The following is a 26680-nucleotide window of genomic DNA, read 5'->3' as shown; positions in this document are numbered from 1 at the left end:
TGTCCCCTTTCACAGCTGCTGACACTGCAGAGACTTGTGACTAACAGAACTGCCGTTCATTGAGGTGAGTCTACACCAAAGGGCGCTGCCTCCTGCCTAGAAATCAGAGCCTGCTGCAAGCTCTTGCTGTGGAGCTTCCCCATGCAGAGTCTTTCTCTGCCACGTGAGCTGGTTATCAGAGACCCTGCCATGCTGTTGCCCGTTTGTCTGTCCATGGTGTTACTCTTTTTTGTACACCTTTAAACCCCAGTAATCTGTCCCAGCATCCTCTCGAACCACCCACCGCTTACTTCACGCAGCCAACTGTTTCTTTTGGCTCTTATCAACTTGTCTTGTAGTTAGCTGCACCTCTGGAACTGCCTTTGTTCAAGCTGGTGCTCACCTAAATTCGAATCTGTCTGTGTTCCTGGTGTTTGCTTTCTCTTGTCCCCAGCAGCCCCCACCTGTTCTAGGAAGGTGACTGAAGGCTGCCCTGGCCACTGGGAGCAAGCCCCCTGCTTGGAAAGACTTCTTCCTTCACTAGGCCATACCTGAGCTCTCCCCTGCAAAGGGGCAGGAACCCCAGGCTCTTCTGAGTTATCAGAGGCCAGGGCCTGGAGGGCACAGAGCTTAGCAGCTGAGTACTGAACAGGAAATGCCAGAGAAGATAAAGAATGGCCATTTTATTTGCTGTTTCGGGATGATGGGAACAGGAAGGAGGAACAAGGAGGTGAGGGAACCTCAATCTGCTCCTCGGTCACTGAGATGAGTCATGTGACAAGGACTGATTTGTGTGAAGGGGCTGCTCCAGAGGAGCTGGTTGATGATACAGAAAACCTCTTGTTGAGGAATTTTTGATGAGAAAAGGCTGAGGAAAACAAGACATATTTTCATTTGACATAGATTTCCTGACTCAGCGAAAAGGAAGTTTCTTGTATGCATGCTGTCTGGGGCTTCCTAGGTACAGTGAGGCCTGGGAACTGGCCCAGCTAAAGTCTTCTGTTTGGTTATATTCCTTTGCACACAGGGCTGCCTACAGTAGAGACGCCAAGAAGGGCCTTGGATCTTCTTCGTGTGACGAAGACCAAAGCCATAGAAACTTCTAGAACTGGCCTTCATGTCTTCTTCACAACACAGGCTTCCTGCCAGAACCCAAGGCTGGACGTCTCTAGAATCCATGTGATAAACGTCCCTGATTCCCCTCATCCTTGTTGCTCCCAGAAAGCTGTGAACATGAGCAAGAAGACCCTTTGTCACAGTGTCCTCACTATCATGAAGGCACCACCCCAACAAATTAAAACAAGACTCCCACTCCACACACTTGTAACGACAGCACTTAAGTTAAAAGGAAGACTAGTGATGTCTTAATCCATCTTCATTCACTCAACCCAATCATCCCAAATCCAAGATCAATCTGGTTTCAAGACACAGGGAAGGTCTTGGTCCCCTAAGTCCAGCCTTAGCGCCTGGGAACTGCCTGGGCCATTCCTACCTGCAGGAGCCTTGTTTATAGGGTAGTTCTGTCTCCTACAGGTTCTGAGAAAGGGGCTAAGAGCCTGGAGACTCGTCGTGAGGTGCATGGTGACAACTGCCAGCAAGGGATGGCCATGGACATTTTGAAGATAAGGAAACAGAGAGTTGGAGCCTTTGTGTTCCCATCTGCTCTGTAAATAGTATGTGCTCCTTAGATATTTGCTGACTGAACTTTTGAGCAACCACAAAGACCATGCGCTATCATGTTCCATACAACTGATGTCTGGACAAGGAAATTGGATAGCAACATATTTAGGCTTGAATTCAGCTAACCCCAAGGTTGAAAAGCCTGCAAGTCTCATGTTTTTATAGCAGCTGCAGCTGAGTGCCCCACCCTGCAGGAGCCGAGAGTAGTGATGTGCACCTGTAGGCCTGGCTATCGGGAAGCTGAGGCAGGAGGATGACCTGAGACCAGACTGGTCAGTCAATAGCCAAGGCTGTACCTAATAACCAGTTTATTTGATGGGGTAGTGCCTGCCTACAATCCCAATGGGGAGATTGAGGCAGAAGGATTCAAGTTTGAAGCCAGCTTGGGCTGCAGAATGAGAGCCATCTTGCAGAGCTGGGATCCTTGCTGTGGACACCTGCTTCCTCCTGCTTCTCCAGAAATCCCGCCGGGTCCATCTGCAGCCTTACCACGACAACGATTTGAGGTGGGATGACACTCACATGTTCACAAACAGATTTATGTATATATAAAACAACAAAATATTTTAATTCTCCATGACCACAGGCTCTCTTCAGGAAGGTTCTACCTGTATGACCAGGTGACAGCACGGTTAATGCTTCAGGACAAGTCACAATTTTATACTAACAATCAGTTCAACCACAGCTTGAAATGTAGTTTGTCCCAGCTGCAAAAGCCACAAGACACCAATCATGCGTCCTCCCCCAGTACAGACGTTTATAAAACACACACGTATGTAATTAGCACAGTAAATGCGCTCAGTATGCACTCTAACATAGAGCACGGGAACACACGCTATGGAGTGCAGCCCTCCTGTCTCCCCAGGCAAGAGCCAGAGGGTGAGACAGCAGCCTGCGGGGTGACGGCAGGAGTTCAGAGTGCACCTCTCTGCACGTGACTTACCCTACACTGAACTGTCATCCTGTCCAGGGGGTGACTCGTTATTTCCTAAGAGCAGAGATGTCGATCTGGATTCGAGTCATTGTTACCTACAAGGCATTACAAGTCAGCTCCATAGAAGGTGGGGACTGGCTGGGGTCGAGTGTAACAGTGCCCCTCAGACACCTGCACACCCGCACCCATGCCCCAGGGAAGTGCACTTCCGATGGCAGATATAAAAATAGGTTGGCACGCTCTTGACACAAGGCGAGGGAACTCGAAGCAGTATCCCCAAATCCCACAAGTTCTGTTCCCTCCTCTGTTCCAGCACATCATGCTACAAATTCAGAACCGGTCTGTAGTACAGGTTCTGAGGCAGCGTCAAGCTTCATGGGCCTGAGAGGAAGAGCTGGGAACAGCTCCGGCTGTGGAACTGGGAGGGCCACCATCATCCCCAGCACGTCTCCTCAGCAAGCCTGCCGTCTTCCTAGTCTCACCAGGAACTGAGGCTTCTCTGTGAACGCAGAGCTGTGGAGACAGGCTGGTGGCCACCTCTCCTTTCTGGTAGAAATCGAGGCTCCACTGCACTCAGGAAGCAGTCTTGGCCCTCATGGGGCCAGTGCTAAGAGCTCTGAATCAGGCGTCTGTAGTGAGGCATGACTTCGTGCTCTGGCAGGTGAAGTGCAAACTCCAAGGCCACTAACACTGGGAATTCGAAGGCGATCAGTTCTCGTCTATTCAGTCGGAACTTCTCTTCCAGTTTCTGCAAAGCCAACAGAACCATTTTAGTTTTGCATTTCCCCCAAGTGTAGCTTTCCTACCATCATGCTAGTGAGTGTTTTTTATGCCCTCCGTTGCTGTAACAGAATACCAGAGACAGGGCAACTTTAAAAAGAACAGAGGTTCTGGAGGCCGGAAGTCCAAAGTCAGGCAGCTGCTCTAGTTAAAGGCTTTGTGCTGATCCATCTAGGGAAAACAACAGGACAGGCTGGGTCCATGCTGTGCAGAAAGCAGGATGGACAGACTCACAGACTCCTCCTCACACCCTTGTAGCTACTTTCTTTAGTTTCAAGAGACATCAACTCCCAAAGAAAGTCACGAGTCCCCCTTAGTGGCCCAATTCCAACACCACTACAATAAAAAACAAATTTCAATGTGAGTTTCAGGTATGAGAAAAACATACCCAAACCACCTATCTACCCATTACCAGCCGGGTGCCCGGTGATGAAGACACCAAACCTTCCCCAAGGGCCAGAGGTCGATCTGGGCATTCATGACGATGCCATTTACTTCTCTAAGAGTTCTCAAAGTTGATGCTACATTTCTGCCCATTTTACAGGTGATAACAACTTAAGAGGTCATGACGCGTCTTCTACAGTCACAGGGATGAGAAAAACAGATGCACTGAGAAGCAACCTTACTGAGATTTCTTCCCCTACCTCCCTGTTTTTTTGAGACAGGAGTTCTCTGTGTAGCCCTGGCTATCCTGGAACTCACTCTGTAGACCAGGCTGGCCTCAACCTTAGAGATCCACCTGCCTCTGCCTCTGAGTACTGGGATTAAAGGCTGCCCGGCCACCACCTGATTCTAGTTGGGATTCTGTCATAACTGAGTCAGGTTTCAAGGTCAGATCCCATTGGCCAGCAAGCATGCCAGGCACTCTGCATGGCACTGGAGGATCTGTGATGATCCCAAGTTCCTGTGAGGCTGTCCCACATCTCCAGAGCTGAGTGACCAGTGGCTCTTCACCTGTCCACTCAGTAGTACAGGCTTCGGGGATTAGAAACAGAAACAGCGGGGGGACAGGGAGTCTCCCCTTTTCCTAGGTCTCTCGGTCTGACTACTGAATATCTTGCTAACAGTGAGAAGCGCAGCACTGAGGTTGAACTGGGAGGGGTCTCGGGCAGGACGCTGCTCTCAGCCATCTGTTGGAGTTCTTGGTTGGTGCCGTCAGCCTGTGGCGTGTAACAATGAACTGTGGTTAAATGTGTATAGTGTAAGAACGCTGAGAACTGTATTAGTGTTACGTCTGAAGATGCATTAGCTCAGCATATGTATATGTATGTGCATATATGGACATTCCCCCAGTTTATCTGAGGACCCCCAAGTAGATCCCCAAAACCCCATATCCGACAGATCTGTAATAAAATGGTATATCCACACTAAAGTGTGACTTATCTGTTGTGTACAAGATCAACAGCAACTAAAACAAACTGTAGCGAAAGTTTCACGCATGTGTTTTCTCTGCTTCTTCTGGGCCATTCGACACCGCAGGATGAGCTGGACTGAGAATAAAGTGATAGGACATTGCGCAGACACAGCCCTGTGGCCTGTCGGGCCGTCTCGCAAAGGAGTGTGCACAAGGTAGCTACCCAGAACACAGGGATCATTCATGTCTGAGGTAGGACAGGGTAAGTTTACACCACCCTGCTTTTCGCATAACCTAAAATGTACAGATTTCTTATGGGGGGCATTCTCTCTGCTGTACGTGGGCCTGTGACGGACTTGCGTGACAAGCCAGTGGAGAAATGGGACAGCCGCACAGGCCTACTGATCCATGGCTTGGGTTTGGCATCCAACAACCATGTCACACACCCCACCCTGTACCATATCTGAGTTAGTGAAGTGTGGGCATCAGTAACATTCTTTCTGAAAAGGATGCTTAACTACCTACTTGACTCTTCCACCCTGGGACAGTGGGGCAGTCAGAGGGACAGGACTTGGCACCAGCTGTTCTGTACTCTTGGCTGTCCCTGCCTTTCCTGGGTCTATCCCACTCAGCTGTGAGAATGCTTTTAAAGAACTAACCAATCCCCTCACACCAGCCCCTTCCTGTGATGAGGCCAAATGTCCAGTTGCAGGCAGCCCAGCGCTGACTGGCACTCTTCAAACTGGCCACTCCTAACTGCACACCTGCCTGGCGAGCACCCCTTTCTGGAAACAACCATGAAGGCTCACAACTCCTTCCTGCTCCGTCTGCCCCCATGGGATTCTGATTATATGCACTGAATGTGTGTCCCTCACAAATTAATGCCGTTGCCTTTAGCCCAGTGATGTGCAGTAAGACTGGGATGAGCTGGGTGGTCTTGATGAGTCTAGTGACCCAAAGGAGATCAGGTTCAGAGAAAACAAGGCACCTACAGGCCAGGAAGTGGAAAGAAGCTGGTGACCTTGGTCTGGCCAGCCTTTACAACTATGGGGAGTCAGTTTCTATAGTGAAGCCACCCGGTCCATAGGGCTGTGCTCCAGCAGACATCTAAGACCCTGTCCTCTCGGGAAGCCGCTGCTGTGTCAGAACCCTCCATTCTCTCTATTTTGAGACAAAGTCTTGCTAGGTTGCCCTGGCTGTCTTTGAACTTCAATCTCCTAGGTTATGGGCCTATACCACAAAGCCTGCCTAAACATTCTGTGTTAAAACATGCATTTGAAAATCCAGCTTGGGTGACTAGGGTTTCCTTGCTTTAGCGGGGCTGGCCTTTGTAAGACAGTCACACCATCCCATTGAACCAGCATTTCTGATAGGTGTTCTGCAGTAACACGGCTCCAAAACTCCCTGTTTGCCAGGGCTTCCCTGCCTGTGAATTCATCCCTTAGGCTACCTGAGGAAGGTTTCTAGGTCATGACTCATGCTGGCCCTTTAGTCTTACCCGGGAAGATCGTCCATTTCTTCTGCAAACAATTTCACGGCCCTTATCTCTACTAGCCGGTAGGTAGGTCCTCTGCCTGCCAGGGAACCCTCCCCACACCCAGCAAGATTCAGTTCACTTACATCAATTAGATGCTTGACTTCATGCTTTTTGAGGTCGCTTCCGACCTTGGCTGCTAACAGCACACAAGCTCCTGCACAGAGCTTCCGGTTCTGCTTGTTCAGCTTCCCCCTGAGGGCCAGCTTCTCAAAGTAGACAAAGGCCATAGCCACCGTGGGCTCCTCGAAGCCACAGTCCTCTTGGGCAAGCTTCCGCATCTCTCTCTTCAGGCTAGAGAAAGACAGGAAGCAGGGAGTCTTGAGATAGCTCAGGGGACCCACAAGAAGACTATGACGGCATCTGGAAAACATTTTTTCTACTTTACTCCCACAGAAGTTGTGGGCCAAGATTAATTCATGGTAGATGTGGGAGCAAACCATGCAGCTGGGGCTCTGTGGTCTACTGACAGACACAGCATGGTCCAGACCCCCATTTCCAAGGATGATTGGCAGGCAGGGCTCCAAATATAGGACACACCACTGGGCATAGTTCATGGCTGAGTCCCTAGCAAAATTGGTGGGGGACGGGGGGGTTCCTCAAAGTGAAAAAGGAGATCCACGCTTTATTAGAGGTACTTCAGGGGCTTGGTCTAAGCACGGTAAGCTTACTGATTACACTTGGTTAGTAAGGTGGGAGAGCTGCCTAAACACCGATGTACACAGTATGTGCTTAATTTTTCTTATTCTTTGGTTTGGAACATGCCAGAATCAAACTGTGTTAGGATACATTCCAGGATCTCAGCAACTTTCACACACCCTGGCAATGTTGGAGGCATTGTGTGGGCATCATCATACAAGTCTTCTCTAGCTTGGCAGGGTGGGTAGCTGGCATATGTGGGTCACCACAAACCCATCCAATCATCTGTCTGGAAAATGGGCCTGCCTTTTTGTTTTGGTGGCTGTAAAGATAGGGCCCTGAAGTCATGTCTGGGTGGGCGGAGTTTCCTATGCCCTAAGGTGCCCATTCTATGCCCCTTCTGTTTTGCCTGCATCGTTCAGAAAGCCAGGACCTGAATGCTGCCCATTCTGGTTGGATTATTTTTTTTTTTTATGACTCACGTATCCTAAGCTGACCTCAAATTTTGCCTCTGTCTCCCAAGTGCCGAGTTCACAGGACTGTAACCATGCCGGGGTTGTTTGGTGAGGGAACTTGAACCCCAGGCTGTGTGCATGAAAAGCGAACCACCGTCTGCTGAGCTCCGCACACACATCTCCCCTCTCCGTCTTCTTTTATAACCTTTGTTTTACTGAGATGGCAAGCTGAAAGCAGATAGCATTTCTCTCACTAAATGAACATCTCCCCGAGAGCTGTGTCAACTAGGGGGTCAGCTTGGCCCGATGCCCAATGCCCTGGGCTCTCCCACGCCCTCCAGACACGAGTCAGCCAGCAGCGGAAGAATGTCTGGAGCGTGACTGTATTTCCTTTCCCGAGGAACAAGAACTACAATACACTGTATGAGCTCTGTGTGCTGGAGGAGCTTGGAGAGAAGACCAGAGCCACGCAGCTTCCATACCTCCTGATTTTGCTGAGTGTTAACTTAATGTGAGGAAACTTCTCCTTGAAGGTTTCATTCATGTCTTTCTTGAGATCTGAGGGCTTCACATAGTCAATCACCGTGGTCTGTAACAGGAAGCAAGCACAGGTCAGATGTACTAGGAGTATCCAAGCCAAGCCAAATCTGCAGCAGCAGACAGAAGCCAGAATCACCGGAAGCAGCCGGTGGTAGACCATCAGAAGCATGCCTGTGCCTCCGCTGTAGTCCGCAGTGGGATGGATTCGGAGGTCTGGATTTAAATCCACGTCAGCCCACTCAGGAGCCAGGCTTTGGGAGACTCTAGCGTCTCAGGTTCTGCCTCACAACTCTGTGTGAGCTCCTTGTACATCACAGATGCTCAGCAAATTCTAGCCACTGTCTAAATAGTGTTTGCAAAATATGACAAAATATGTATAAAACTTACCATTTTAGGGCTGCATTCGGTGTCGTTATGCACATGCGTCATGTAGCCACCGCCACCACCCTGCAGAACATCCCCGTCCACTCTCCACCGCCACCACCCCGCAGAACATCCCCGTCCACTCTGAGTCCTGGCAACCACCATCTTTTCATTTATTTTGAGACAGGGCTTGGCCTCAGCTTTCGTCCTACTGGGATTACGGGTGTGAGCACTACACCCAAGATCCCTTTACACATTCACGTATGCACATGTGTACATGATTGCTTTTACCATGTTGCATGTGTGTATGGGGTCGAGTGGGGCAGAAGATAACTCGCAGGAGTTGATTCTCTCTTCCTTCCATGTGAGTTCAGTTTCCTGAACTCCGACTGTCAGGCTCAGTGGCAACCTTAGACTCGGCCATCTTGCCAGCCTAACGCTGTGGCATGCGCGTCTCCATCACAGGTCTCCTCAGTGCTGCCGCTTGACTGAATCCCTCAGAGGCAGTGACAATCCATCGTATGTATGTAATGGTGACTATTGTTTAGTTCTGCCTGTCCCTGAAGACGGGTCCCTCTGAGCCCTCTGGGAGTTTCCCTACTCAGTGCTTTGCACATTTAACACTGAGTAAGTGTTTCGCTGGGTCACACATTTAGCCTCAGCTCATCACAAGTCAAGGGTCTTTTTTGGCTGACAAATGAGGTCACTCTTGGCAGGTGACTGGCTTTCCATAAGAAGGGGCTGTTACCCCTTGTGATGTGGAGTCCCAGGGATGGCCCGCTGCCGGCAAAACCCATCTAATATTTTCCTAGTGACCCTGGCTAACAGCAGTAGGTTTCTCTGAACATTTGGTTTGATACGATTCTTAATGATTTTTTTTTTTTTTTTAATATTTAGTGGTGCTGAGAATTAAACCCAAGGCTTTGGGTATGCCTGGTATGCCCAAGTGCTCTACCACTGAGCTACACCCCAGCTTAGGATAATTAGAATAAGTGTACCAACTGCATTTGGTGTCAGCTAAAAGCCACAGAGAGCCCAGTTCAAAGTGACTTTAATGGTTTGTTCTTTCTCTGGAGCATAAACACTAACTGTAGCAATATTGGCTCAATTTTGTTAAACCAGCTCACAGTTTTGTGACATCTGGGGAGATGAGAAATTGGATGAGTAACTCCAAGCCAGGATATCTAATTCCAATGAGCATTTGAAATTCCAACAGACCCAGGTCCTTCCCTGTGGTAACCTTACAGCTAGCTGGATGTGGGATATATGAAAGTACACCTAACACTTCTCATGAAATTTCTGAATGTACCCCATCTCATCTTACAGGTGAGGAAACTGAGGCCAGTGTGGTGGATAAGCTTATCCCAGTCTCGACAAGCTACAGGCAGGGCCAGAGTGAGAGCCTGGTCTCCCATACTGCACTTTTAGCTCCCCTAATATACTATCTTCTAGGCTGTCTTCCCTAGTCAGACAATGAAGAGCTGAGACTAGCTCCCCCGCTCATGAGGCTGTCACAAGGAGGTGTGTATATAAACAGAGACAAAGCAGTACTCAACTTCAGCAGGTCAAAGTCAAGCAGAAACACTCAACCTCTGACCTAGGAGCCCAGAAACTTGTGCATCAGATTATCTTTGCCAACTAACATTCATTTCCAACTTACTCTGTAATGCTGTGTCTTGGGGCTCATCTACCTAAGTTCTCTGGTGCACAGGTTGTTTCCCTATGACTAACCTTCCATAAATACTCTGCTTCCATCTGGGAAGCTTTACTCCAGTATAAAGGTCAGGAAACTGATGGTTATGTTTCCTGACTCCCTTGCAGCTAGGGTGACAAATACATTTCTGGTTCTTCCTATTGGATGCTGTGGTACAAAGAGAGTGGCCCTGAAGAAGAGGAGAAATGATGTCTGTCGTTTCTGCTATCAAGAAGTTGTAGCTCACTAGCTTTGGATGTTTATTTTGTAGGTGTAAGACCTAGCAAGAGCAACATGCTGTACAGCCAGCAGGATAACTATGGTAGTTACCTGGGTATTGGGAGCTAGCCTGGTTGCTGGTCAGAAGCTAGAGTCCTAATCCCATAGGTAAGACTCCCTAGATGGTGTGGAGAGCATTCTTACTCTGTTGATGCTGCCTGTTAATCCTACCATGTAATACCCCACCACCCTGCTTTGAAAGTGTGAGGGTGGGGGTGAGTGTGCACACACATGTGTGTGCATGTGTGTAAAATCGCATGCCAGAGGACCACCTCAAGTGTCATCCTTAGGAACTTGGTCTACCTCTTTGAGACAGGATCCTTCACTGACCTGGAGCTCACTAATTAGGCTAGGCTAACCAGTCAGGGAGCTTCAGGGATCCTTCCTGTCTCTGCTTCTTCAGATCTGGAATTACAAATGTGCTACCATGCCCAACCCTTTTCACACAGGTACTGAGGGCTGAACTCAGGTCTCCAGGCAAGACAAGCACATTACCAACGGACCCCCTCCCCCTAGAGATGCTGAGCTTTGCAGTGAGCTGCAACAGAAACATGTGTACTGTAGTTTACAAGTGGCCCCATCCCATGCTCTTGGGTAAGGAACTTGGGGTCCTTTCCTGGTGGTGAAATGAATGTAGTCTGGGCAACTGAGTGTTATTATGAGACCCTCAGCCCAGGCCTTGGTAGATGTTCCAACTACCTGGAAAAACTCTCAAGTTCACAGGGATGCCACCTGCACGCACAAGTGATATTCTATACCATTCTTAACCTACTGTGTGTTCGTTTCTAGCTGCAGACCCACACCCTTGTGACTGTTCCTGGTAGTGAACATAAGGCTTGGCCCAATCTGACATTTGTCTTGCTTATCTACTTGAGCGTCACCTGTCTCCTGAGTGTCACTAACTAGCCCAGGCTGGCCCTTAACTCACAATCCTGCTGCCCACCTTGAGCCTTCCTAAATTAGATAGTACATTTTGAGGCGTGTGTAGGCTCCTCTGCAGAATGCTCTTTCTATCAAAGCCTAGAAACAGAGTCTGCTCCATTTCCAGGGAGGCAGGAGATCTGCATCTCATTTGGCTGGCGGTCTCTCTTCCTAGCCTCAGCACCTCACTGCCAAGCGGTTGGTGGTACTTCAGAGTGAGCGGCAAGAAAGCCTGGGGAAGATGCTCCTCACAGGACGTGTGGGATGGGCACAGGCCAGGTGGGGCCAGTGGACCAGTGTCCAGGAGGCCGCTGCTTTACACTGTAAAGGCATCTGTGAACTTGGACCGCTGTAGGCTGTGACAGTCCACATCACAGAGGCAAGGGACCAGTAATAGTCACGCTAGGTTGTCTTCCTAGGCTATTTCGGGGTCAGACAGGCTATATTTGGGGACAGAGAAAATGCCTCTGGGACACGATAGAGAATAGTGGATAGCTCTGCTGTCTGAAGCTGGCTGAGAACAGGAAGTGTCTGCTTTGGTTTCCTGGTCTGCTGGAACATGCTCCTACAATCTGGGCTGCAGGCTGGCCTAGAGACTTGGCTGGAAGCCTCAGATTTGGGAATCAGCACTTGGTAGGCTGTCCTCTTGGAAATACAGTGCTTTGTTATTCTGTATCTAGAAATCTCTTGCCCCTCCCAAGCTTCCGATACCCAAGACTGGAGAGGTACTTCTCTACATCCTCTGTTGTCTTTTCTGTCCCTTCTACAGATGCAGTTGCATTAGATTAGGTCTCAGTCTCTCAAGTTATATCATCTACAGAGAGCCCAGTGCAGATCAAACGCATAGCCTAAGGTCATAGGAGGTCACAGCATCCTAGGGGGATACAGTCCTGGCCACAGTAATGATGCCTTGCAGGACTCTGATGCTACCTGTTCCCTAGGCATAGAGCTCAGTTCCCCCTACCCACAGTGTTAACTCAGCCTCCCAAGAGTCATCCTTAACCTTGGTCTGAAGGGGGTGGGGCTTTACAGGCACCTCCTTTCCCTGCTTGGTGTGAGTCTTGTGTGCTCTTCCTGCTTCTCAGGGAGTCTCAGCCCAGCCACACAGCATCCCAGTAGCCTGGTGCACACTCTTGAGTACTTGGTACTGAGTACTCTTTAGTACTCATCCCTCTCCTCTGGCATCACCACCAGACACCTGGTTTCTGCTGAAGGCCACAGGACACCTAACCGGCCTTCCTTGTGTTCTGCTCATTCTGCGACCTGGGATGGATGACCAGGCTGAGTAGACAGCATCCAGAGTGGTCATCTGCCTTCAATCTAGGATGCACCAGGAGGTGTCAGGGGGATGATATCTTCACTACTTCTGAGCTACAGATCCCTCTGCTGAATACTAAGGTATAACTGGCCCTGACAACTTGAGGGATGGTGACCCCTAGTGCCTGGCCATCCCAGCTGCCCAAGAGACAGCTGTTTTTGCAGTGATGACAGTAAAGCCAGAGTATCGGGAGACTCCGCAGCAGGCATGGAATGCCTAGCCTCTGCTAGCTTCCCCTTCTGACGTGGGGGAGGATAAATTAAACACAAAGTTGATGCTTTAAGCTCACCTACCAGTTGAATGCACTAGTTATAAAACCTTTCGGGGCTGGAATGTGCAGGTGAGTTACTATAATTCGAACAGCGTGGAGCCCTTTCCTGGCCGGGAAGCCTGTGCATTACCACCTAATTCCAGGCCCAGGGCTCCTCTCAACCAGCAGCTGTGTCTCCGGCAGGGCTGGGCTGCAGCCCTTCTGGCTGTGGGGAGCTGTGAGCACCCAGCTGTGTGACAGGGAAGCCAGGAGCTGAGAGGAACACAGCCAAAAGACAATGTCCAGAGCAGGAGATCCACACAGGAGCCTGGCCATGCTGCCACAGGAAACGGGGGTGGGGGTGGGGAGGGCAGAGAGAGAGACGGAGACACTCAAAGGACCCTGAAAAGATTTTGAAAAGAACCCACAGCTGGGTTTTGAACAAGGTAGCTACTGCTTCTGTTGTAGACACTGGGGCACACTGCTTTTTAGGATCATTCCACCTTGACTCGTGGAGGGTCCTCCAAGGAGTTGACCTTGGACTTCCTCACAGCACCAGCTGTGATGCTGTGAAGGGAAGGCCTCTGAGAGTGCAGGTGCAGAGGGGACAGAGCCATATGCCCCGGCAAAGCTCCTGGAGAGCTGGGTGTGTAGAGCTATCAGGGTCGGGCGGAGCTCTGGCCTCTCTGCGCATCCTCACATGAACGGAGGCAGGTGGGGTGCCCACTCTACCTGCCTACTCTGCCACTGTCTCTTGGGGTCAGAATTCACCCCTACTCTGGGTGGGAACATCCCAAGGAAGGGAGACTGCCTCAGTTTCCCCACCACACCTTAAAAGGAAGGAGTAGTACTGAGTGGTCTGGGCAGCTCCTTCCAGCCCCGTGAACACCAGGACTGTTCTTTGTGCCAGCCTCAGCATTCCCGGTTCAGTGGGGGCAGCAGGAGGGAAGATGCTCTGCTTGCTCAGGTAATTAAGTGGGTGATGGCTGGAGACTAAATCCGTGTAACCAGCAGCAGATGGGCACTGCAGCTGTCCCACGCATTGAATCCTCCTTCTGAGGACTAGAATGGTGAAGAAACTCTGGGGATGGGCTTGTGGCCTAAGCAGCTTGGGACTACCTTTGGTGCCTTTCTACCCCCCGGAGCACGGTTACCGTCATATGGGGGTTGGTCCTACTGTGGGGTCATTTTGCCTTATGAGACACGTACACTGTTAGACAATTGACAGACTGCAGATGCTTCACATCTTGGGTAATCTGCAGTCAGGGAAGCACCTAAGCTGCCAACACAATGCTTAATGTCTGTAAGCAGGGACAGGGTCCAAGCAGGCTGAATGAATCTTTTTGTTGAGTTCCCTACTTGCCACTGCAAAGTGTTGAAATCTGAATTCGAGGTATCTTCCTATGGATTATGGGTGATGTGGGGATACAGACCTAAGCATGCTGTAGGTAAGTGGGAGAAGAGGTGCTCTGCTGAGAGGGTTGGTATCTGCAGTCCTCAAGAGTGTTTCTCAGCTTTCCTCATGGTTGAGCAGGGTGAGAAGAAAAGAATTCACAGCCATTTGCACAGGGTTAATTGTGTTGACCTTACTAAGGTTCTTCCTTACATTCGCTTCTTAATTGCTTTCATACCCATAAAAGGAAAGGAAAAGGCATGGTAACATAAAAACCACCACAAGCTGCCTGATGCTAATGATAAAGACCAACTCTCTGGTGGAACCTAATTATACAGAAGGCGGCGGAGCACAGGCCTCCTGTCTTCTGTGGCTGCACATTAGCTAATACCCTGCAAGAACCTGCATGCAGCCAGGCAGCTTTGCTGGGCTGAGGTCGCCTTATCTGACGGCTCTGGCTTTGCCGGCTGGACCACAGGCGCAGCTACCTGTGGTCTTCAAACCTGCCCCGGAGGCTTCAAGTTCAACATCTGACCTTTGCCTTTTCCTGACAGGTGATCGTGGGAGTGGCCTGCTGGGTTGGTTAACACTTTAAACCACAAATGGAAGAAGAGTGCAAGGCCACTTTAAACTGTGTCACTGTCCCTGTAGCACCTCCCACAGTGGCACATGGCCCTTTGTCATTTCACGTGGAGCAAGGATAGTGAGGGTGCAGGTCCGTCTATACTGGGTGATGTTGAGTGACCCGCCCCAGGTGATGCAGGTGCTTATGCAAGAAGGACACAAATGCCCACAGTGACCATGTGGCACAAGTGACCATGTGAGAGCAACTGGCAGTGGCGGTTTTCATGGTAGTCTTATACCAGGGACAACCAGAGTGGCCATCAACAGGAGAATGGATAAACTGTATTACTGCTCAGCAAGTAAATACAAGTCTGTGAGTGAATCCCACTAATACCAAGTTGTGTGAAACATGGACCAAAGAAACTATCCAGCCTATAATTCCATTTATACAAACCCAAGGATAGGCGAGCAAATACATTTCCAGAAATCAGCACAATGGTAATCTTACGGAAGGAATTAGAGATTAGATGGATGCCTCACCTGTCAATTAAAACAACCTATGGCCACAGGAAAGTGTAGAATAGAAGGCGGGACATCCAGGAGGCAGAAGGAATTCTGGGACAGCCAGGCATGGGAGAGATTCACCGGGAAGATGTGACTAGAATTAATCTAATCTAGGCTACATTAAACTAGAATTAGCGTAGTGGGAGCAGGCACTGGGAGCTAGAAAAAGAGATGCCACCTATACTAGGATCAAAGGACAGTGACAGAATTCATGAGACTGCACACTTGAAACAGCTGTCACGGAGCCTGAAATTCATAGCACACACCTAACACTGGACAACAGTCTCAAGGTCTCAAGCGTGAGTTCTCCACCGAGACGGTCCATCCTGGACTGTGGCCTTAGACAAAGCTAAGACATCAGGACCCACAGGGCAAACAGTCCCTAGGACCTGCTGCCATGAGCCAGTACAAGTGGGAGCAGGAAGTGTGGGGGTGGGGTGGGGCGGCAGACAGCAGAGCCCAGCCTCACAGACCTGGCACTATCCAATGGGATAAGTGTTAGTGTGAGCAGAGCTTCTCCATCCTCTGTGTGCCTCAGGCTTCTAGTGAGGGCTGCTGAGGTTTGGTCTGTTGCTATGTATTACACCGCTAAATGCTGGCCTGCCTCAGGGAGGAGGAGATCCTCCTGTATACCAAGTGCTGCTACGTAACCCTGCTCCTTAATTTTAAACTATTGGTGGAATAAAGATGACTACAGCCTGTAGCTGGGCAGAAGGGAAGACGGCAGAGTTTCAGTTCCAAGGCTTAGGATCTGAGGCAGAACCACAGGAGGAGAGAAGAGAGAGGCGAAGAGAAAACACACCGTGGGGTAAGCGAATCATGAGAACATGACCATGAGGGCTGGCCAGTCGGAGTAGGAGCAGCCCAGGAAGAACATGGCAAGTGATATCGGGCTGACAGGGAAGTAGACAAACTAGCACAGAGGTTGATACCTGCCCAGCTGGTGCTTTTAAAGCTAATTATGAATATAAAGGTTTCATGTCTTTTACTTGGGGACTGAATGATTAAAGGTGGGGTAGAAACTCCCAATTAGTTTTTATCACATTTTGGTACCCAACATGGGGTGCCATTTATAGACTTTAGGTCCTGATTCTGCCTCCCAGTCCTATGCTCCCAGAAATAAGACTCAGACTCAAATACATTTACAGCTACCGTGTCTCGGCTCTTCTCTGACTAGATCATAACTTACTATAGCCCATTTACTCGAAGCCACACTCTGCCATGCCGCTGGCCTACTGTGCTCAGGTACCACGTGTCTATTTACTCACATCTTCCTAGTGACTCTCCTGTGCCTGGCTCTGTCCCAGAATTCTTTCTGCCTCAGGTGTCCCGCCTTCTATTCTACCCTTTCCTATAGGCCATAGGTTTTTAATTGTCAGTGAGGCATCCATAGACTACACAAGATATTCTCTGTACAGAGGGCCCTTCTGCAACCTGCTCAAATAACTCCAACTCTTACTGAGCCTCTGAGGAGTCGCTGGCCCATTACAGATGCAGGGCCATCCCTACAGTCTCAACCCCACTTCCTATGCACACCCTCGCTTTCCCTCATGAGAACCTACCTCTGCCCCGCCTTGTCAACTCCTATCAGGGTTTCAGGATGACATTTACACCCTCGTCATGACTGTAGTCTTTTGTCTAGTTGTCCACTGTCCCACTCATTCTAATAAGGCCAGTGAGAATGGGGACCGTGACTGGTTAGTTCTCTGTTGTATGAGGAAGCAACCAGCCCAGCACATAGTAGGGTAGCTACTGCATTTGCTGAATGAGGAAATTCTAGATTTGCTCCTCAAGCAAACCTACAAAACTAAAGCCCGCTGCACTTGAGTCCCTACAAGGTCAATGCAAATTCCCTCTTCATCTATAGGCTCCTCTGAGTTGGAGAGGCTGGTCTGAAGTTGTTTGCTACACATATCAACAATCTAAATGATAACACAAAGGAACAGTTGCTCTGTCTTTTATCAAAGTATCATGTCTGAGGCCAGACTAGAAGCCTCATGCCCAGGACTAAGAAATGCAGCCACCTAGCAAAGGCATTCTGTAAGGCATGGGCTCAGGCTGCACAGCCCAATGTGGGCACATATTAGCCACATGCATGTGAGTGTGGCTCAGCAAGTCAATCTCACAATGAATAATCTAAGCACACAAATGGATCTGGCGCCTGCCAGAGGGAGGCCTGTGCTGGCACCAGACCTAACGTCCCCATAGGAGCGTCTCTTGCAGTGCCCACCATCAGCCGTAAGCAGCACACCTTTATACCGTCTCAGACTCGAGACAGATGTTGATTTTCTGGCCAAAGACTGGCTGACAGCTAGGAACAGGCCAGTTAGAAGCAACCAATCAAAGTTAGTGAGCCGAGACCTGAATCAGGAGCTGGAGCACCGCCCCACTTCCTGTCAACAGCAAAAGCTCTCACTAGCATTCAGAGCCACAGTTTCCTGCCCAAGTTAGTTAAAAAAGTGCACATTCTTATTGTGGGACCCACCATGTTCTCACGTAAATGACCTTTCGGTGGACCCTTTAACAAGGGCACAGACTTTTGTCACTCTACTGAACAGTTAAGTGCTGGAGATGCTAAGATCAGTGAATCTTGGTTTTGTTTCTTGGATGGACAAGTCATAGAATAGAAAAATGAAAAAGGAAGGAAGGGAGGGAGGAAGGAAAGAAATCCACCTAAACATAACAGTTCCTATACACAGCTGTGGCTTGAGGGGCGAGGACAGAAGATGGAAGACAAGGTCACAAATTAAACAGGACTCAGCAGGACTCTGACTACAAATGCTCAAAGGCACCAGTGTTTCCTGGTGTTTCTAACCCTGACCCTGACCCTGAGTTTCTTTGCCCTGTGGCTCCTGTGCACGTGGAAGGCCACCATGACAGTCCTTGGGCTCAATGCTGAGGGTGGAGCTTCTAAGACAAGCAGGTGGAGTGGCCGGAGGACATGCCTGAAGGCCTGCCCGGCTTGCCCCATGTGATGCAGAAGGCACAGAGGTGGGGCATCTGGGCAGATGGTTTCTCTATGGACGCAGTGTTTGGGATGACAGGTCTGATCAGTTCACTTCTCTACACAGGAGGCTCATCCGTGCTCCCCCGAATTAGGAGAGATCTGCCAAAAGAAAGGGTGTGCCTACGGAAGGATACAGTAGGGAGAACAGCCAGAAAGCATAATCAGAATTATAGAAAGGAGACCTATGAAGTGTCATGCGTAATACACACAGAAGGGGAGCTCTCACATGTCACACCTATGTCCTATGCAATACACACAGAAGGGGGCACTGACATGTCACACCTATGTCCTATGCAATACACACAGAAGGGGAGCTCTCACATGTCACACCTATGTCCTATGCAATACACACAGAAGGGGGCACTGACATGTCACACCCATGTCCTACTCTTATGTTCTTGTGGCAGCTTTCATATTGGCTTGAGGGCATGTGACAGTCACTGGGGTGATCCAAACATAGCTCAACTTGAACTTGGTGCTCCCAGGGAAACGTCAAGCCCTTCCCTAGGCCAACCTGGGGATGTACATACTCAGAATCAAGGGAGTCGGAAACTGAGCTGGCAGTTAATGTGCACCGTCTCTTCTCAGCCTCTGTGGCAGTGGCATTCCCAGGGACCACTTACCATGTATGAGGGGAAGGTCAGAACCCGCTTGTGCTTGCCGCAAGGCCACTGTGGGTCATCCAGGAGGTTTGGGTCATAGTCGATAAAGTCTCCCAGGTCACTTCCTGAACATCACAAGCAAAATGGTAAATAGGGGCCCTGAACTCTTGCGGCCAAGACTGCTAGGAAACTGCTGAGACACCCACTAAGGCCAAGGTGACTTCAGAGCCATTTACCAGAGTCCACTCTGATTTTTCTCTATGTAAGCATTTCATGTATTCATTTCCCTGACCTGGAAGAACATGTACGACTGAAAGATTCATACATGTGATCTGTTGAAGCCCTGTAGGTCACAGAATGCAGCCCCATATACCGGCCTGTTCTCCAAGGTTACAGAGAAAGTTGTATCATTCAGCACCATGACCAGTGGGCTACTGTCTGTGACTCATATTAACACAGTAGCCTCAGAGAACACAGGCACAGTGACTTTTGCAGGTGGTGGGAACGTTAGGACAGGGGTGGGCTGACCTACAGAACTTTACCTTCACTTGGAATTTCGTGTGTGTGTGTGTGTGTGTGTGTGTGTGTGTGTGTGTGTGCCTATGTGGCCTGAGATATGCCCCCACCTCCAACCTCACCTTCGGTCTGCCCTCTAACCGACACACCTGGAGACCCCATCTGCCCTGTGAGCACTCCCTACCCTGAACCAAACCCCTCTGAGCCACGGTTACCTGCGTCAAGGCTCCCCTGGGTGCTGCCAGCGCGGCCCAGGGAGAGGCTTCGGTGGCCCAGGCTCCGAAACTGGGAGGAGGTGGAGTCTATAGTATTTCTACGGGTTCCGAAGGCATTTGTGGGCAAGAGAAACTGGGTGTAGGACACCGTCTGAAAAGGAGGAGCACATACAGTGGGTATGCCCGGGAGGCGGGGTTTGCATTCTGGACAAGCCTTGTTTCTTCTCTAAGATTAGGTTTGCCTTTTGAAACAAATATGCAATTCTAGAGTCCAATGGCATTGGAAAACACAGCTCATCTGGTATATACTTGTGCCAGATGTGTGCGGCTTTCATACCCACCTAAGCGGACTTCAGACTATGCTCGGTGTAACTGATCTTATCTGCTTTAACTATTCCTGGCAGGTGGCAAAATGTCCATGTGTCAGGCGACAAGGTGCCACCTCAAAATGTGCTGGAAATGCTGTATCGTGCATGAGGTTCATGATGAACTTCATCTCATAATCCGAAAGAGGAATTCAGGAACACAGGGGACCTCAGGAATCTGTGGCAAGAACTGCTGGCTCCTACCACACTGCCCCAGGCCCTGATCACCACTCAACTCTATCCCAGATTCCTCCAGGGTGAAGAGGAGTGAGTACGCTTCTCTTCGCCTGCCTCACATGTGATCATATCATGTGATCATATCATGTGATCATATCATGCCTCTGGGATAGTTCCCCACAGAGGCACAGGCTTTTGGGGGGTCTAATGGGGCTTCTCTATACCCAGTACCAGAAAGTCCAGTTCATCTTTAAAATGTTGCTCCATGGGCTTCAACTTAGCAGCTCACTGTATTGTGGACACAGGAGGGATGTGAGGGTTAGCGGCCACTGTGTGAGGCTGAGGAGCTCCGGGCTTCTTGGGGTCATGAGAAGCCAAAAGGTTTACTAAGACCTCTAGTTCACAGACACACAAAGCGTCCCTCCATCCTGGAATGTACGTTCATAAGTGTGTATTGTCCAAACAGGTGTAAACAGTGTTAGCAAAGACACACCTGCAGATGTCCTGCCATGTTTCTACCGAGCTGCTGGCTCAGCAGGTTTCTGTCTGCTGGCAGAGCTGGGTGACACGGCACAGTGACATGGAATCTGCCCCTACATGTCCCAGCCTCGAAAGTAGGTCTTACAGTCTAGCTCGCTGCCTTTGCACTCTGGGCCTTGAGGTATCTGCAATCTCAGACGCTGAAGTCCTTACCTTCCCGTCGGCACCCAGTTCCACACCTTCAAGGCCAATGACCTCCTTCAGGTTCATGGCCCCTGCTGATTGTCTCCCTCCATCCAACTTCAGGTCCCTGGAAAGGACAAGCCAAGAGAAAACGCCTTTGTGTGTTTCCCAAAAAATGACAATTGCTGCAGCACGGAATGACCCAGGCACATTGATAAAATGACCCGTGGGGTAGGTTGATCATTTGCCTCTCCGTGAGGGTTGTTGGAGGTGTTCCAGGGAGCACCCTGTTCTCTCCCTCTCCCTCCATTACTTTCCAGTGAGTGAAATGCAAACGATCAGGAAAGCGAGAAGGTGGCCCTCGGAAGCCCTTGGTTACCATTACTCAGCATGGCCTCTGTGCTTTTAGACACAGCCGGGGGTTATACATTTCCTGAGTGCTGGGGACAGCATGTCTCTTGGGAGCTGGTTTCTAAGATCACCTCTCCTCGTCACTCTTCTGTATCAGACAGGACAGACCAGTGTCTTCAGCAGATGCTGGGTGCTGGCGGGCAGTAAACAGGTCAACACCGCAGAAGTGGACACCCTGACAATGTGGCCCTCTCATCAAAGGCATCCCCAGGACTCACAGTGAGCCTTTCGACAGCACAGCACAGTATCTAATGCCTTTTACCACCATTCTTTTGTTTCTTTAGGACAGTGCCCATTTTACAGAAGAGGAAACTGAGGCTTGTCAAGGCCACCAAGACAGTAGGTTGTGGGAAGTGTTTTTATATTTAATGTTCTTTTTAACACATGGAATCACCCAGGAGCAGCAAGACGGACACCCATGTATAACTATGTCAAAGGGGTGGGGTTCCCTTCAGAGTCACCTAGTGCCAATCAGACTACCTACTGCAGTCTGACTCCTATGTTCAGCACCGCATTAGGGAGTGCGGGATAAAACAGGGCATCCACGTTTGGTTACTACCTTCCAGCGTCTGTCTCTAATACTCTGCTCATGGGGCCTGGCTGGGGACTCCGTACCAGAGACTGAGAGCTTTAGCAAGAGAAAGTAAAATGGAAAGGTCAAAGGTGACCCAGGAAAGAGACAGAAAGGGTAGGGGACTGATTACTGGGGGAGGGGCAGGGAAGAATGCCACTGACCACAGGAGAATCCAGCTCACTTGAGACCTGCTTTGACCTCTGAGCCAAGGGGGCCTGACTGCTTCCAACGCAGTCCGATTTGGGACAGTCCTCAAAATCAACATACAGACCCTCTTCCCAGCAGCACTATAGTTTTGAAGCTATTTTCTTGAGAGGACATGGGTCACCGCGCTCAAAACGATACCCAAGTCACACAGGACAAAAGTGAACAATTCTCGAAACTCTGCTTGTAGGGTCTCTCCCTCCTTCCAATGGATGCTATAAATCAGTACTTCCTGAAGATGCTCCTATGTATGTAATTCTCAATATCAAACTTATATCCCATATTTGGGAGCATAACACAGCAAGACCCAAAATTGTAGCAAGGAGGCACAAGCCATCCAAATAATGTTAGATCATCCAGAACGTTCTAAGCAAGGGAACTACTTAGTATGTATCTAAGTCCTTCAATGATGTCCCCTAGTGGGCTAGGTTGTGTAGGATTATATGTATGTGATTTTCCAAAGATGCTGTGCCAACTTTGAGCCTGCTCTTAGGAAGACCCAGCATGCTAGGGAAAAATATATAACCCCCGGCTGTGTCTAAAAGCACAGAGGCCATGCTGAGGACAATGGTAACCAAGGGCTTCCAAGGGCCACCTTCTCACTTTCCTGATCATTTGCATTTCACTCACTGGAAAGTAACAGAGGGAGAGGGAGAGAGAAAGTAGTGCCTACAAAGGCCATTGGGGCCCCTGGAACTAGCCAATCCCAAGGAAACTTCACCCCCCCCCCAATCTGTTATACAAGCTACCCATACTGGTCCTCCAAAGATTCAGTAATCAAAGATGGCGGCCAGTTTACCATGGCACTAACTGGGGCCGGGGGGCTGGCATTAATAGGAAGGCAGGGATGGTCTTCTGGGGGCAAGATGACTTGGGGAACGATAGGCATTAAAGCCAGCCGGTACCTGAAGAGCCTGGAGGGTGAGTGTTTTACTGTATGTTCCATTTGTGCAAGTGAAGCATTTCCCCGAGCAGTCAGCTGTCTCATGGTGCTGCCCGGGCCCTGTGACATCCCGTTCAGCTGTTGCACAGACTTACTGGTTCCAGTCAGTTGTTAGATACACACAGCACAGCTGACAGAACCCACAGGGAAGTGAAGCTCTAACAAGAACACGCTCCATACAGTCCTCCCAAGAGTCAAGCCACAACCTGATGTAGAAGATCAGGATTCATGGACCCAGGCAATTGTCTAAGTGCGCAGGGACACTTGGGTCCATAAGAATGAGACAGGAACCCACCTACGCCACTTCATGTAACTTGCTAGTGTCACATTTGCCCCTGTGCCTTGGCAGGTCAAGCTGGATGAGATAAATAATAACAAAGATGAATCTCCAGCTGTGCCTTGGGCCACATAAGGTTTAGGATAGACAAGTGTCATCCAACAGAACTCCCTCCCTAGGCTAGAAGTGGTTCTATCTTCACTGTCACACACAGTGATCACTGGTCACTTGTGACAACTGAGCACTTGAAATATGATTTGGCTAAGAAAGCTAATTTTCCAGTTGTCTGAAGAGGTGTGTGTGTGAGTGTGCGTGTGTGTGAGAGACAATATAGCCCATGACCCTTCAGATTCAGCCTCGTAGAGTGCTGTGGTTAGAGGTATGCACCTCCATGCCCATATTGATTGTATGACATGTTAATCAACTTAATGTAAATGCCTAAAGGCTACCATATTGGGCTAAATTAGTGCTTCAATTCATTAGTAATTTCCATGAAAAAAAAAATACTGTCACATACAATGTGTTTAATAATGTGGCTCTGGTCTCCCCCCTCCCCCAAATGTGGCCATTTGTTGTCTGTAGCCTCAAATGTTTACCTTTCAGGCCACTGCTCACTGAGGAAACTGTCAGGCATCCTAGAGGCAGGAAGGTCAAAGAGCACACAGAGATACTCAGAAGGGGATATATGACAGCCATAGGCCCTGCTTGCCCTCTATCAATATTTCTTGATATTGTAAGCAAAATCCACAGCCTACATGCGAATAGGGCTGTGGCCTGGAGGAGTCAGGAGCCTGGAGGTAACAGGCTGTTGGTAGTGTCAGGACCACTAGTGAGCAGTCCAGTGTGTGGTCTCCAGGTCCTAGGCATTAAAGGGTCCCTAGACCAGGTTCTTAACCTTCGTCATGCTGAGACCTTTCAATATAGTTCCTCCTGTGGTGGTGACACGTCACCATGAGATTATTTTGTTTTGGATCTTAATGTGAATAAATGCTATGCAGGATTTTGGAGCTGTGACTCACGGGTTGAGAAATGCTGCCCTAGACCTTTCCTCATATAGTCTTGGAGACTGGAGAGGCTGCTGAGAGATCTTGGGTTTCACACAGCCTGTGTGGGGATGGCAGGAGGGAGGATGGCAGACTGACAGGACTGGAGAACCTTCTCAGCTGTAGCTGGCACACGGAATCTAACATGGGTGATGTTGTAATTGTTGGGATATATGTTTCTGAGCATTCTCTCAGGTTGTTGTTGCGACTGGACCTGGTTCTTGATGGGCATGAGTTAAGAGTCTATGCACAGTCACATATGTGCCTAGATACCCACATCACAGAAAACAAAGCTCATTTGTGATGAACATGAAACTTTTTTTCCTTAAGATCTGATCTCCTGTAGCCCAGGCTGGCCTTGAACTCACTGCGTAGCAGAAGCTGGTCTTTCTGTTTCTATCTCCTAAGGGCGAGGAATAGGGCATGTACCACTATGGTACAGGGGACTGAACCCATATTAGGCAAGCATCCTACCATCTGAACTGCATCCTCAGTCCAAGGATTTCCTTTCCTGAATTCCTGGGGAGAGTCGAGTCAGGACCTAAAAACACAGGGGTACGAACTATCTTCTCTTGTTGGGCTTTCCTTGCTCAGTGCTCCAGGTAATGTCACCGACACCTGATGCCATCATCAACTGCAGGAGCCACACTTGACTGACATCAGAGCAGTGACGTCACAACTGGCTCCCTAATATCACATGTAACTGCCTTGGCCTTATGTGTGCGTGTAAAAAGAGCAAGAGAGTCCTGGACTAGGCTAGCAGCCATCTCTGAAGTCTGAAGAGCTGGGGGTACTTGCAGAAAAGGAGCTAGGAGTTGTTTGCACAGATGTACCCCAAAAGAATCCTTAAAAATAACAACCAGTGAAGAAGCAAAAGTTTCAGGAGAGTGGGGATAAAAATGACAGCATTTTCTAAAGCCATTGCTCCATTGTTCTACGTCTTATCAAACAGTTAGGAAACATCCCTGGACTCACACGCCAGCCTTCAACCGCAGCTCGAGGACAGCAGAAGCCACTAAAATTAGAGTCAAGCTGGGCTTTCTTTGAAAAGCCTAGAGGATCTTTTAATCACAGCTATATCTAGGGTTCAAATACTAATTTACTTAGACTCCACCTATTTTTAAAAATCAAAGAGGCTCAGTGGCAGTGATACCGTATACCTTGGTCTCTGTGAGTTCCAGGCCAGCCTGGCCTGTATAGTCCCTGTCTTTAAAAAAAAGCCAGTATAGTTATCACTAGTTATTCCAGAACTGCACATGTCAAGGCTTAAAATTCGGTACTTTTGTCCAAGAACAAACATGGCTTATTAGGTTGCAGGAGAACATCCTACTGTCAAAAACACCAGAGCTAAACTCCGTGGGCGAGTTCAGGTTCTGATTCCTAGTTGCCCTGGCTCTGGCTGACAGGGCAACTTAGACCGACTCCCCCATTCATAATTCTCAGTCTATGGTAGCTTCAACAGTTTGCAAATGCAGTTGCAAACGCAATTTGTAACTGCAAACATCAGCATTTGAAGCAGTCAGTAGGGGAATGAGAGGGGCTGAGGCAGGGGGATGAAAGCATCCCTCACAGTGGTGTCCCATGACCCCCCCTACAGGAGGAGAGACCCTGGACCCTGATGTGACCTCCACCACTACAGTATAAAGTAAACACCACATCTTGCCACTGTTGAGAGGCTAGATTATCAGTCCTCCAAGGCTACCCACTCCCTGTTAACCACTGCATGGCCAACTCCCGATTCCATCTTTTGTAAAGGGCTCATCTGGTTATCATTATTGTACAGAATTATTGTGGTGGGAAAACAGGACTCTCTGCCAGATAAAAGTTCAGGGTCCTTTCCCTGGGAGGCTATATATATAAAATCAATGAATCAGTATTTGCTCTAAAACAATACGATTGAGAGCCAGTGTGTAAAGGCTGTGAAAAGCAGCTGAGATAAGTGTGAGCAGGAGAGAACTACCTCCACAAAGTTATCTTCTGACCTCCGCTATGTGCACCCCTCGTATCATGCACACATCCCATACAACGATCCTTTTAAAAATATACAATTGAATACTTACACCTGGAGCAGCTGAGAAAATGGGCGTGTGGTCCAGTTAGGTGCTCCTTGGGCTCTCTGCTCCTAAGGAGGGGTTGCCTGACCTCCAACTACAGTGCTGTGCCCTCGGCTCGGGCTCAGGGAACCTGGCAGGGAGCACCACCTGGCACTTGCTCTTTAAAGGACAACAATGGCTCAAACGCTTGGATGTGTAAATAATTTAAGAGCTAATTAAATATTAACAGGATCTCTAGATCCTTCAAAAAGAAAGGGACCTAGAGACAGCAGAGCACTGGAAACTGATTTAGGAAAGGAATGCCATTGTGAGTGCGTCTTAATTAAGAGCTCACACACCAAGGGAACTGCAGGACAGCGTATGCAGCTAAGAAGCCCTATTTGTGGCCT

At 49.3% G+C, this 26680-nt stretch overlaps 1 protein-coding gene across 1 annotated transcript in view; it reads right to left on the bottom strand.

Annotated features, from left to right (window-relative positions):
• Window positions 1-2182: 2182 nt before the first annotated feature.
• CABLES1 (Cdk5 and Abl enzyme substrate 1) overlaps window positions 2183-26680 on the bottom strand; it is a 99053-nt gene continuing 74555 nt past the window's right edge. Inside the window, exons 5-10 of the mRNA XM_080919963.1 lie at window positions 20816-20912; window positions 19581-19731; window positions 18871-18974; window positions 7838-7944; window positions 6348-6555; window positions 2183-3341 (exon numbers count right to left, since the gene is read on the bottom strand). Coding sequence (XP_080776089.1) covers window positions 3201-3341; window positions 6348-6555; window positions 7838-7944; window positions 18871-18974; window positions 19581-19731; window positions 20816-20912 — 808 coding nt within the window. The 3' untranslated portion in view covers window positions 2183-3200. The remainder of the gene's footprint in view (window positions 3342-6347; window positions 6556-7837; window positions 7945-18870; window positions 18975-19580; window positions 19732-20815; window positions 20913-26680) is intronic.

This window comes from Micromys minutus (assembly GCF_963924665.1).
Source record: "Micromys minutus genome assembly, chromosome: 8".
NCBI classification, from domain to species: domain Eukaryota; kingdom Metazoa; phylum Chordata; class Mammalia; order Rodentia; family Muridae; genus Micromys; species Micromys minutus.
Note: the sequence above shows the minus strand (reverse complement) of the source record. Positions and strands in the feature narration are given on the sequence as shown.